The sequence below is a fragment of the Solea senegalensis genome, linkage group LG18 (assembly GCF_019176455.1).
Source record: "Solea senegalensis isolate Sse05_10M linkage group LG18, IFAPA_SoseM_1, whole genome shotgun sequence".
Classification (NCBI taxonomy): domain Eukaryota; kingdom Metazoa; phylum Chordata; class Actinopteri; order Pleuronectiformes; family Soleidae; genus Solea; species Solea senegalensis.
The window spans coordinates 17,087,870-17,099,828 of record NC_058041.1 but is presented as its reverse complement, the minus strand read 5'-3'; the positions used below and the strand labels follow the sequence as shown (position 1 = coordinate 17,099,828).

Sequence of the window (11,959 nt, the reverse complement as noted above, 5' to 3'; positions counted from 1 at the left end):
GGCACACAGATACACAGCTGGAGGATGAGAGTGGCCCCTTGAATATGTAAGAAGAAAAGAGCAGGTAAAAAAGAGCAAAGATATCTCACCTTTCACATAGATTCCTCACCTAAAGTCCAAATCCTCTTCTTATGGGGTCAAGGAGAGGTTAAAGTTCCACCTCACAGTCCACTCAGACCTCTCACATACTTGGCTTCTCAAACTCACTCACCAATTCTTCAACCACTGTCAACCCCATCTGTCTCACTTTTCACTGGCTACATACAAACATGCTGATCTGACAGCATATCAGATCTTTTATATATATATATATATATATATATATATATATATATATATAGATATATATATATCTATATATATACATACACATTTATATATAAATATATATATATGCATATATATATGTATATATATATACATACACATATATATATATAAATATATATATATAGATAGATATACATATACATTTATATATTATATATTATTCATATATTCGCATTCATTCTAAGCAATTGTAAAAATGTGGGGCCCTTAAGTTTGGAACAACTGCTGTGAAGGTTAGTATGTAGAAATTATATCTCTGTAAGCGGTGTTGGTGTTTGTTGTGAATCAGTACACACTAGACAATAACATTTCAGCCCTTTCAACTCTTCTACATTTGTTTTTGCATCACAAATATGTTATTTTAAATAAAGCTGTGAAGGCTGCATTAATGCTCAGTAATCCATGTTGGATTAATCTTCAAGTATGTTGCCTATTGTTAAATCAGTCTGAGAGCTGTGTTATACAAACAAAAACAAGTCAATGTTAGTAATGTGATTGTCTGGTGGTTTAATCAATAATAAAAATACATTTTAGAGTTGCAGCTTTAATTGTAAGATTCAGATACAGGATTTATTCCAAACTCATCATGGAACAGCCTGTAAAGCAGATTCTCCACTAGATGTCAGCATTGAGTCATTTTTTATTAAGTAATTGCTTTTCCCAGAGGAACAGGTTATAAAAAGGTTTGCACTTAATTACATGTATAAATATCTATCTATTTTTAAACATAGAACATAAAGGGTTAGGCATCACACTAGTGTAGCAGTCACAGGTAAAAAAAAAAAGATAGATTGTCAAACACAATGAAAAATAATAAAACAATGAATTCATTCTGACATACCTATTGAATGTACACATATACATGCATATAATAATAATATAGTCAAATAAAACATTGCATTTTCTGCTCTGATCAAATTGGTCTCACACACAAATGATTTATTGTTGATACATTTGAAATTCACTTTGCAAAGATTCACCTTGAGAATTTGGGATTTCTCCATCCAAATCAATCAAACGATGAGTACAACTATCCTTTTTTTAACCCTCAAACTAAGAGGGTGGCACGTTGCGTGATGACGTTGTGTATCACGTGACCACGCCTTCCTCTGCGGCTCACAGGTGAGTTGATTTAAAAGTTAATTAGCGGCGCTGCTTCCTGACAAGAGAAAGAAGGAAACCTTTCGAAGAAAGTCACCGTCACTCGTCGATTTCAAGTGTGAAATATACACAATGAGTGATTCAGAACCACAAAAAGTAAGTTAACAATAAACGTTTGCTGTTTTTTAATGAGTGAATTGTCCGAGTGAAAGAGCTGCAGTCTCAGGTCAGAGCTAGCATAGCGTGCTAACCTACTGCTAACGGGCCAGGTAGCATTAGCATGGTCAAAGTGAGTATCTGGGTTTTCAGTGCGAAAGTCTAAACTGGTCTTAAAGTTGATGTTGTTCTCATAATAGTATGGTGGAGGGTAATTGTAAGACAATATTACAAATGTGCACATTTCACAAAACAAAATTTAAAAATGTGAAACATAAGTGCTGAGACTTATACATCGCAGTTATGACTAGCACTTCATAGTTTGGTTTACTTGAAGCTCTTACTTCTAGCTGTTATTTGTACCCAAATGTTTAAATGCACTTATTGTAAGTCGCTTTGGTATAAAGCGTCTGCTAAATGACATGTAATGTAATGTAATGTAAAAAAAATGCACAAAGCTTGAAACAAATTAACATTTTAAACAAACCATTTGACCAAATATGAACTTTTTACAAACCCTGAAACAAATCAAAGGTTGAAACATTTACATTGTACAGAACAAATTCAGTTGACTTTGAAGTCATTTATGGGATTTGTAATTGTTCCATATTTAGAATTTTATTTTTTTTGTTTTTGTGTAATTATTCTGTCTTAAGTGTAAATTTGTCTCAGGCTTGTTTCACACTTTAACATGGTTTTTAATTTACTGCCAGCCATGTGATTGTGCTGGATAGGTGTTATGACTAGCAATGTAATACAGCTTTTAACTGGAGAGTTGCTGGTTCAAATCCTGTGACGGGCACAGGGCTTAAGTGCTCCTGAACAACATACCTAAACCCCATTGTGCCCCAGACACAGGTGTGTGTGTGTGCGCGCTTCCCACAGCTTCTGTGCCCTGTTTGTGTGTTTACTACTGGTGTAATGAGAATGGGTCAAATGCAGACTAGTAATATTCTCTTGATGTGTGTGTGTGTGTGTGTGTGTCCAAATGTAAGAAGTTCTAAATTATATCAGAAACTGGCTGAACAATGTCATTAAAAACAGATTTTTGTTTCTGAGTGATGAAACCAATTATGGTACGAAACATCTTTATGAACAGGGACAACAAACCCCTTTAAAACATAGAAACCTGTTGTGACTGCGTCTTACAATGTGGTAGCATTATATTAAGATATATATTTCACCTTTTTGTTGAAGAAAATTACATTGATTTAATATCTATCCCGATTTCCATTCAAAAGACTCTTGTTTTCATCTATTCTAATTTAAATTGTTTTATTTTTGCTAATTAACTCATTGGCTGCCATTGACTGCTATAGACGTCAATTTGAAAATGATTTTCTCATGCTTACAGTAGAAAAGTTGATTTGTTGCTGTCATGTGGTAATGCATAATGACATAATTGCTCTATAATGTCAGTTGACCTCTTTGACTTAATATGAATAGTCACCCTAATGTTCACCTGCCAAGTTCTCTTCATCGACCCAGGAAGCTGAGGAAGTGTGTGAGCCCCAGTGGCCAGAGAATGGCAGTGCATGGAGTGATGGAGAGGAGGGCACCGACATGGACTGTGGGCTCCTGCAGGCCATGGCCGAGGAGGACGAGGACATAAATGTCTACAATGATGAAACATTTGGAATAGGTGTGTTGAATTTCACTGTATCTCATTACACCTGTTCAGAGGTATCGTCTTCTGCACTTGACAAAGACTGAGCTAAGAACTTATATACTGAATACACTGAAATGTGGCACATTTGGTTAATGCTGCATGCACAATGTGCTGCCCAAAGCACATAAACAAATGTGTGCTGTCAATTTAAAACCATTTCAAAATGCCAATAAAATAGACTTAAATTAGAACCTCCATCTGGCAAAATATAATTTAGTTTAAAAAATCATACACAAAATGCGGGACCACTGCACACACACTCGGCCACACATCTTTGTGTAGTACTGTGATACACATTTTTGGCCATCACTCAGCACTAAATGCATGGATTTAACCTGATTTTAAGAGATGGATCATTTTCATCACAATAAAATGCTTTTACTCAGTTTTCACACATGAAAGGTAATACTCCTTTACAAATCTCTGATGTCATGTGAAGGTTTCTGTCTTCAGTTTCAACGTTGTTGCCTTTTTGTTGATGCGTGCCATGTTTTTAGGTGTGCATTGTGACGGGGTCATGTGTAAAGTGGATGCCAACATATTTTACTCAAGCACGTCGGCATCCATTTTACTCGACATGTATATCAGTCAGGGTAAAAGTTTTCTTCTTGGTGTCCATGTCATAGATATTGACGCTCCCGGGACAGCAGAGGACCCCAGTGTCCCTCAGTTTGGAGAGCTGCCTCTGCCTCCTCCAACTCCACCACCACCTCTACCAGATCCCAAACCTCCATCGCCCCACATCTCTCCCTCTCCTCCCAAACAGAAGCCACAGCATCTGTCCATGTTCCCCCCTGGACAGCGTGGTAGAGTTAGGGGACATAGGGGTGGGATGTACCGGGGACAGATGTTTGAAGACCCTGCTGTGATGAGGATAGTGGAGGGCCGACCTAACATTAAGGTGATTTATTTTGTTTATTTTTCTAAAAATGTAACTTGGACAGTTCACCTCACAGTGGTCCGTCCTCACTGCTGCTCTCTTTTGCTCTTCAGAGTCTTGACAGTGCCATCGTAGACTGTGGAAACACCATGTACAAGGAAGCATTTGGGGATGATGTAAGCTGTGTGTGTTTGTGTGTTTGCACCTCTTTGCATCAGACTGTGGCCAGCGGTCGCCGTATTTAGTCAGCGACCGTATTTCAACGACGTAGAAACACACACATTTTTAAGAAAAGGTCAAATAGAGCTCATAACTGACCATTCTGTCCTAATTAAAAATATTTTTTCTGTACGTCCTCCATGACCAGAGCACAGACTCTGGACTGAAATACAGTGACGGTGTGATGCTTAAATATTGAGATTTTAGACATTTCCCTGGTAATTGTTGGAGATTAACCCACGTTTTTAGGATTAAGTCTTTTTAACTGATTTACAGTTCGGCAATGTTCAGTTTGATCCTTGTGTCGGACGTCTCTTCCTGTGACGGCACTCTCGCTGTTTTCTGCGCACGCTGGAAAGTGAGGGGGAGAGAAAGAGGAATGGAGTGGAGGGAACAGGAGCTGAGTGAGGGCAGTAAAAAGGAAAAATCAGAAAAATCGATATTAATTTTTTTAACATCGTCCAAACAAATAAATCCAATTTCGATTTAAAATCTATCAATCGCCCAGCCCTAGTTGAACCGAAATGTTTCTTCCACCAGCCATGTTTCTCCTACGGTTCACATTCAACTGTTATGGTAGCGTGAGCTTGCCGGCGTCGACACACCCCCTGGAAGAAGTTGGTGTGCGTTTGCCTGTGTCTCATTTGCATGTAAAGGGACCAGGCACAAAACTGAGTATTCTGAAAGGGGCGGTTTTGGCAGGGTTGTTGAACTGCTATGGTGCTTCATCCTTATGGTATTTTGACCAAAGCATGTCACAGACATGTTCATTAGGACACCAGGGAACTCTTAACTTGGAGAAATAGGATATAATATGTCCCCTTTGATGTTTACTTTTAATGTTTTTTTGATTTTTTTTTTTCCACCAGTGGGGGGCACCCTCTTACAGAAAAACCAGAAGAGTCTCAGGATCACTTCTTCAGGTTAAAACCAAAACAAGCATGTGATTATCTGTATGATGTTTTACTCAAACAGATAGTGATTATTTTTTTCTTCTGTTTATTAGGACAGTGCTATAGTTTGTGTGATTGGTCACAGAGGCAGAGGTCAGCAACTGACCCCCAACGTCCTGGATTTGCCATATCCTGTCTCTTCCTTCAGGGGCAGGAGAGGAGAACCCAGAGGACCCTACTCCAGGAGACAGTTTGGCCTAAGAGGCCCCTCTCAGGTGGACACAGAGTTTTGGCTCATAAGTATTTACTTTAAAGTAGTGTTTTTTTCTTGCTGATAGTTGAATTAGGTCTAGAATATTTGTATGGTCGGTAGATTAAAATAACTTTGTATAAGATTTGAAACCGCCTGTCCAGCTAGTTTAGCTCTCATCTGTAAAGCTCTATTAATGACAAATGCACAGTTTGACTTATTTTAACTGATAACAAGCATCATCTGTCAAACTGTCAAGTGTCATCCTTGTGTTGTTGTTACTTGTAAACAAACATACACACTGTTACATTCGTTTGTTCCCTGTCTGACTTTTCTTATTTATCTTTGTCTTACAGATGCAGGCACCAATGCCAGGATCCCCTGTCTTCTCATGTCAACCACTGACCCCACGACAGCTTTACAATCAGGTTTATTCTACATTATATCCAACCAACTCTTGATTAGGGTTGGGTATCGGTTTGGTTTTCATCTGATACCGGTGCCTTCTCTGTATTTTTTAAACTGTTCTGGTGCTTAAACGGTTCTTGAACGAAACCGCACACACTTTGATAAAAACGATACCCTTTTATTTCCACAGCCCATAGGCGTTAGATACACCAGTGACATGTCCCCAGCACTATTTATGATCAACAATTTTGTCCCCGCTGCTTTTTACAAAGTTTCCTCTGGCTTTGCCCTGCCCAGGCATAGTTCATCATCTTTTGGGTCCCATCGCGTGCGCTCACACTCCGCCTCCCCCGACACTGTGCGACGGGTCGGTGGTGCACCCGGCCCCTTCTTGAGAAGGGGGCAGGGATTCCACCTCTGATGGCACACGCCGGCCCTCACTTTCATTGTGCCATGGGGTTTCATGTGTGCCCTCTTACTCACCTGCGTGTTGGACTTGGGGTTGTTTGATTCGTTAAAGAGATCGAGATTTGCATAAATCTTCATGTTTGCACATCCATTGTGCATTTTTCAAGCTTGGCAACTGTTTAGTGAGGAAAGAACCCACAAGCATGAATATTTGTTCTATTGTTGTCCTGTGAAGCATTATTTTAAAACATTTACTGCTAATTTGTCTGATTCTCCAAGCTGTGAGTCACAGACCCTGTGGGCTCTGCACCTCACTTTGAGAACCACTCTGTTCATAGTGAATGTTTTTTGCTTTGCCCTGATTCATGTTGTTTGTGCTGAATCAGACGGGGAGATTCATGTTTCCATCCAGTCGCCCGTCCACTCCTCAGTCTCTGACTCCAAAGATGATGCAACTTCGCTTTGGTGCCAACTCGCCAAGACCATCCCCCTTTCCCAGTCCCTCGTCCAATCCAGTGCAGCATGTCAGGTATTTGGTCTTGTGTTCACTTTTTGGCGTGCAAAAGTATCAAGTATTATGACTTGGCGGTGTTGTTCCTTGCTGGTGAGTATATGAAAACTCAGTTTCACACTGGATGCAGTGCGTTGCTGATGTGCTAGTTCACACTGGGTGTGTCTCCTGTTTACCTGCTGTGGAACGTCTGATGTTTGACATGGTTTGCCTTTAAAGAACATACTTTTAAATACTGGAAATTCTCCTGTGTACCCAAGTAAAGGACTCTTCAGTATGATGCAAATCTGTACTGCACATATTTCACAGTGAAAGCATGAAGTTTGGCCTGGCTGCAGACAGCCCACGGTTAAAAGCCTTCATCCAAGTGTCTGTCAGTCATGTCACACCCAGCAAGTGTGTGATGCTGCCATCCAAACGTTTCAGTGTAAACTTCATTTACAAGATTAATTATAGTGTAGTTGGATTCTGCAGCAGCTGGAAATGAGCAGTAATTTGAACTAGATTTTATTTATACAGCAGGTTGATGTCACAAGGTATCAGTTATTCATCCAGTGCTTTACCTGTGGAGGTTTTTCTCTGACCAACAGAAATCCTGGCCCCGTCACCCAGCTCCATCCCCAACACAAACGATTACTTAGTCAAAAGCAGCGTGCATTCCAAAGGTTGGTTCCAGATGAGGATTCTAAACATGTGAAGGAAATGTGTTCTTTTGTTTAAATATCACATGCCCTGTTTGTAGAAAGTTGGAGGGCTGGGATCCTTACTGTAATCTCATGACAGTCAAAGAACGGGAGTGGATCATCAGGCTGCAGATGATTCAGCTGCAAAGTGAAAATCCGTACTTGGACGACTACTATTACCAGGTAAGAACTGATTTGTCGTCAGTTCGTGCACAAGCAAGTGGAGTGTATTTTCATGGCAGGTGTGTTTTTTTTAAACTGTCACAGGAGTACTATCGTAGGATAGAAGCCAAGATGGCCGAGGAGGAGCTCGGCATCAGGGGCAAGAGGGAGCCCCCAAAGCTCACCACACCGTACATCACAAAGACTGATGCCTACACACCAGGTCCTTCCCATGCTACTATAACTATATACACTTTATTTACCTTTTGATGATTCAAGCATCCTTGTGTACAACAGTTTACTACCAGCTCTACCTTTGAGGTTTATATTGCTATTTCAAATATTTACTTAATTAATACTTAGTTAATTTCAATAACTTGATTTTCTTTCTGTAATTTACTGCAGAAATTAAACTAGAATAATGGAAAAAATCTAGGTCAATCTGTTTGAAACTTTGAATGTAAAATTTCTTTCTTGGTCTTCCAGTGGTGCACATTGAAGGGTCCTTGGGCCAAGTTGCAGTGTCCACATGTTACTCTCCTCGCCGTGCCATCAGTGCAGTTCATGCAGTCCAAGCTCAGAGTCCACATGAGGTGAGTAAGTGCGTCTGACTCTTGTATGTTTCACGTGTTTTTAAATCTTCCTTCTCTGAACTGAGACTTATTTCCTCACAACAGGAACAAAAAGATACCAGGCAACAGCGGTTAGAGGTCCTCAGCAAAATAGAAAAGGTATCTTCCCGACCCACCTCTTTAGTGAAGCAACATAACACCAGATAGAAAACGGTGAACTATTAGCGTACCGTGGCGTTTCAGTCAGGGCCTTCAGTAAAAAACACACAACCACATACAAAACACACTACAGTTGATCTGCAACAACCATAGCGCACACGCACACCACTGCGCATCTAAAGGCTACTGTATCACTTCACATCTTCCGTTATGTCACTCAGCAACCGCAATTTCACAAGCCACTATATGACACAAAAACAAGCTTCCGCATAAGCATAGGCGTCAACTACGCGGCGGAACACGTCCCCGGCACTATTTATGATTAACAGTTTTGTCCTCACCACTTCTAAAAAATGTTATCAATTTATCATTAACACTCCAACTACGGTAAATGATGTACCTCTTCGGTGTAGGTCTTCCTCTTGAAATAATTTCCTTTTCTCCAAACAATCGCCGGGAAAAGGGCACACGAAGGAGATCAAATATAATCGTAACATACTGAAAAAGTAATTGAATTCAGACCCGTTCAGAAACACATTCATTTGATTATTAAAAATATATAAATTATTAATAATGAGGATAATAATAATAAAAAACATTGACTGTTTTGCAGGTCTGTACAGTGGACTGGTCGATTTATGAGCCGACTCGTTCTGGTTCGACTCAAATTTGATTGGTCGACTTTTTTCCGTGTTAATTTCATGCAGTTTGTGGTTAATTTGGTTTCATGTGGAGGAATTTACCAAGTGCTAATGGGAATGCAAAGTTTGCATATCACAGCTCGACTACAAACAAACTTTATTGTACCGTTTTTATAATAACGCTAAGCTAACTTGTCTGCATTATGTTGCTCTGCCCGATTTGAGTACACAAATGCATCAGAATTGGCATATTTCATGATTCGTTTTATAACTGCAGGCAACATTTGCTCCAAATGAGGACGGAAGAGTTGCCTGTGTTAACGGAGTTGTTTTCGTAGTTGTGTCTACGGTTTTCTGTATTTCTTGTCGAAACTCGCATGGAACGCGAAATATATCGTGACACCCCTAATTAATACATAATACATTTTATAAACTAACAAGGCTCAACAGTCTAATACACAAAATGGCTAAAGCGTATCATCATCATCATCATCATCCATGGCGGTTCAGGCAGGTCCACGCTGTACAGGGCCACACCAACAGGAAAGGCCAGGATATCAGGGCAGCCAAACCTCAGCAAGGAATGCTTCCTCTCCTTGGCGTCATTTAGGAAGGGTTGAAGACAGGACAGGGAGTGAAGACTGCAGCTGTAACACTGCTGCTGATTTGTTGAGGTGTCGTGTTTTGTCAAACCTTGTCCTGCAGTTGTTCACAGCTCTGCTGGAGGTGGAGGAGACGGAGAGAATGAAAACCACGGTCCTGTCTGAAGCAGGAGACAGAAAGCTACTGGAGAAAACCCAGTGGAAGGTGGAGCACATCTACTCTGACCTGCAACACTACAACGTTGGGTGAGTCATATACACTGTATATAAATGACGTGTTCATTTCGTTGCCTTCCCAGTGAACCTGTATTAGGATAGTAGAGATTCTGAAGGACAGTGAACTCTCAAACTTTTTGATGTAGAAATTCAGGAGGAGAGTTTCTTCCTTTCCTGCTGGTCTCAAAGGGCAAAAAGCTTCTCGCCCGTCTGCTCCCATTCCTGAAACACGAATCGGCACTGAAAATCTTACATATAGTGACATTAAACCTACCAACGCTGATGAGCAGAGATGCTGAGGAGGTAAGACGATGCTTTTTCTTAAACTGTACAAAGTGAACTTGCTTCTGTTCTGCTAATTATTTTAATGATGATGATTTAATGAGAAAATTTGATGTAAATCTGGTTATGCATATACTTGCCTATTATAACTGTTGGTCTTTTTAGACCCTTCCAGTTCTTTACCCACCTCTTCGAAATGTGATTGGAGCCCTGTCGTTCAGTCAACTCATCAGGGTCCTCAAAGATCTGACCTCATCAGAGTCTTTATCGACATACGAGTGCCTGACACTGGCATGTCAGAACAAGGTCTAGGATGTCTTCATCTTTTCTTATTTCATTGGAAGTTCCTTGAAGTTTTCTAACGCACTGCTTTTCTTTTCAGTTTGGACTCTCCTTACTGTATGCTCTCCTCTCCCAAGGAGAGACACTGCTGTCCTCGGGTGTCCCTCTAGAGCCCAGCATCGGTGACTTTGAGACCTGGTAGGGTTTTTTTTTTAGTCTTCTGCTCTATGAAAGTAAATGATTCTGACTTTAGAATGAACTTCAGATGTTTTTTTTTCTCTGTAGGACTGACACAATATTCCAGGTGGCAGGACAACTATCCCAGTGTTCACTGGTGGAGCCGCTCATTCTGCCCTCAAACCTGCTCACTCTCTTCTGCCGTTACCTGGACAAACGCACTGTGTGTCAGCTGAAGAGCAACATGGAGTAAGTCGTGAAGAGATTTTATACAACTGAAGATGTTTTCAGTCTGAAATAAAATGAGTTAAAACCCTGACCCTGCATCTCTTCAGCTCTGCAACTGGATGCCTGGCTCTTCCGTCTTAAGATGGACAGAAACTGACGTGATTTCAGCCAATGACCAAGTTGTTGTGAGTACTAGAGTTAATGGAGCAGAAGTGCAGCCCTGGAATGAACTCCTCAATGTTCAATACATGTGCTTTTTGCAATGTCCTGAGCTGTGTGATCAGAAAGCTTTGATTCTTATTCCTTTTCCCTCCTTCCTTCATCCGTCACATTTTTTCACTCTCAAACTGTTTCCCTTTTGATTTCCTTCATCTGATTGTTTTACTTTGCTTTCCTTTGTCTCCAACAGTTATGTCAGTGCAAGTTACTCGAGTTAACCATTTTTTTTTTTCTTCATTTCATTCTTTTAACCTTCAAGTGTTCATTTCATGGCATCAACATGTACTTTATCTGGTAACATAACTGTAATTAGCAAATGGAGCTAAATGACTTGAGGCTTCTATTAAACTTGTATTTATTTGTAAAAATAATTTCTGGAAAAAAAAAATAGATGCATTCATGACAATGAATCATGTGTTAAACTATAGTATATATTTTTTTTACATAACAAAAACTAAGCAACTTGTGAAGACAAACTACAATAGAGCTCACCTGCATCATGTATTATTACACCCCAAAAACATAAGAAAAATCTATTATTGATCTCAAATAGACTAAAATAATACTTGTCATTTTGTCTTTGCTAAAGTAGTAAATCCTTTGTTTAGAAAATAACGGGACAAGAAACTTCGTAACTTAAAATAAGCTGGTGACCAGGTTGAGGATTGTGTAGTCATGATTGTACAGCTAAACCTATATGTTCATTCTAATAACCGTTTAAGGAAGCCACTTTTGGGTTTTTTGCAAAAGAAAATGTGCATTGTGTAAATGTGTATAACAAGACTAAATATGTGTTTGATGTAATTTCCGTCTTAGATGTTTCTGTTGTGAAGAGAATTTTATTTAATGTATAATTTGGAAACAGGAATAATTTAAATTGCACTATTGTGGAGCACTTGCAACAAATAAAA

The 11,959-nt window shown here is 39.7% G+C and overlaps 1 protein-coding gene across 1 annotated transcript; it reads left to right on the top strand.

Moving 5' to 3' along the window:
- Nucleotides 1-1,468: 1,468 nt before the first annotated feature.
- patl2 (PAT1 homolog 2) lies at nt 1,469-11,959 on the top strand. Its single transcript, XM_044014362.1, has 19 exons — nt 1,469-1,587; nt 3,076-3,229; nt 3,883-4,157; nt 4,250-4,312; nt 5,225-5,278; nt 5,362-5,523; nt 5,855-5,926; nt 6,701-6,843; nt 7,416-7,490; nt 7,568-7,691; nt 7,776-7,893; nt 8,157-8,263; nt 8,348-8,401; nt 9,748-9,890; nt 10,007-10,163; nt 10,308-10,448; nt 10,525-10,622; nt 10,710-10,850; nt 10,937-11,959. The coding sequence occupies exons 1-19, from the start codon at nt 1,564-1,566 to the stop codon at nt 10,968-10,970; spliced, it is 2,139 nt and encodes a 712-aa protein (XP_043870297.1). The 5' UTR covers nt 1,469-1,563; the 3' UTR covers nt 10,971-11,959.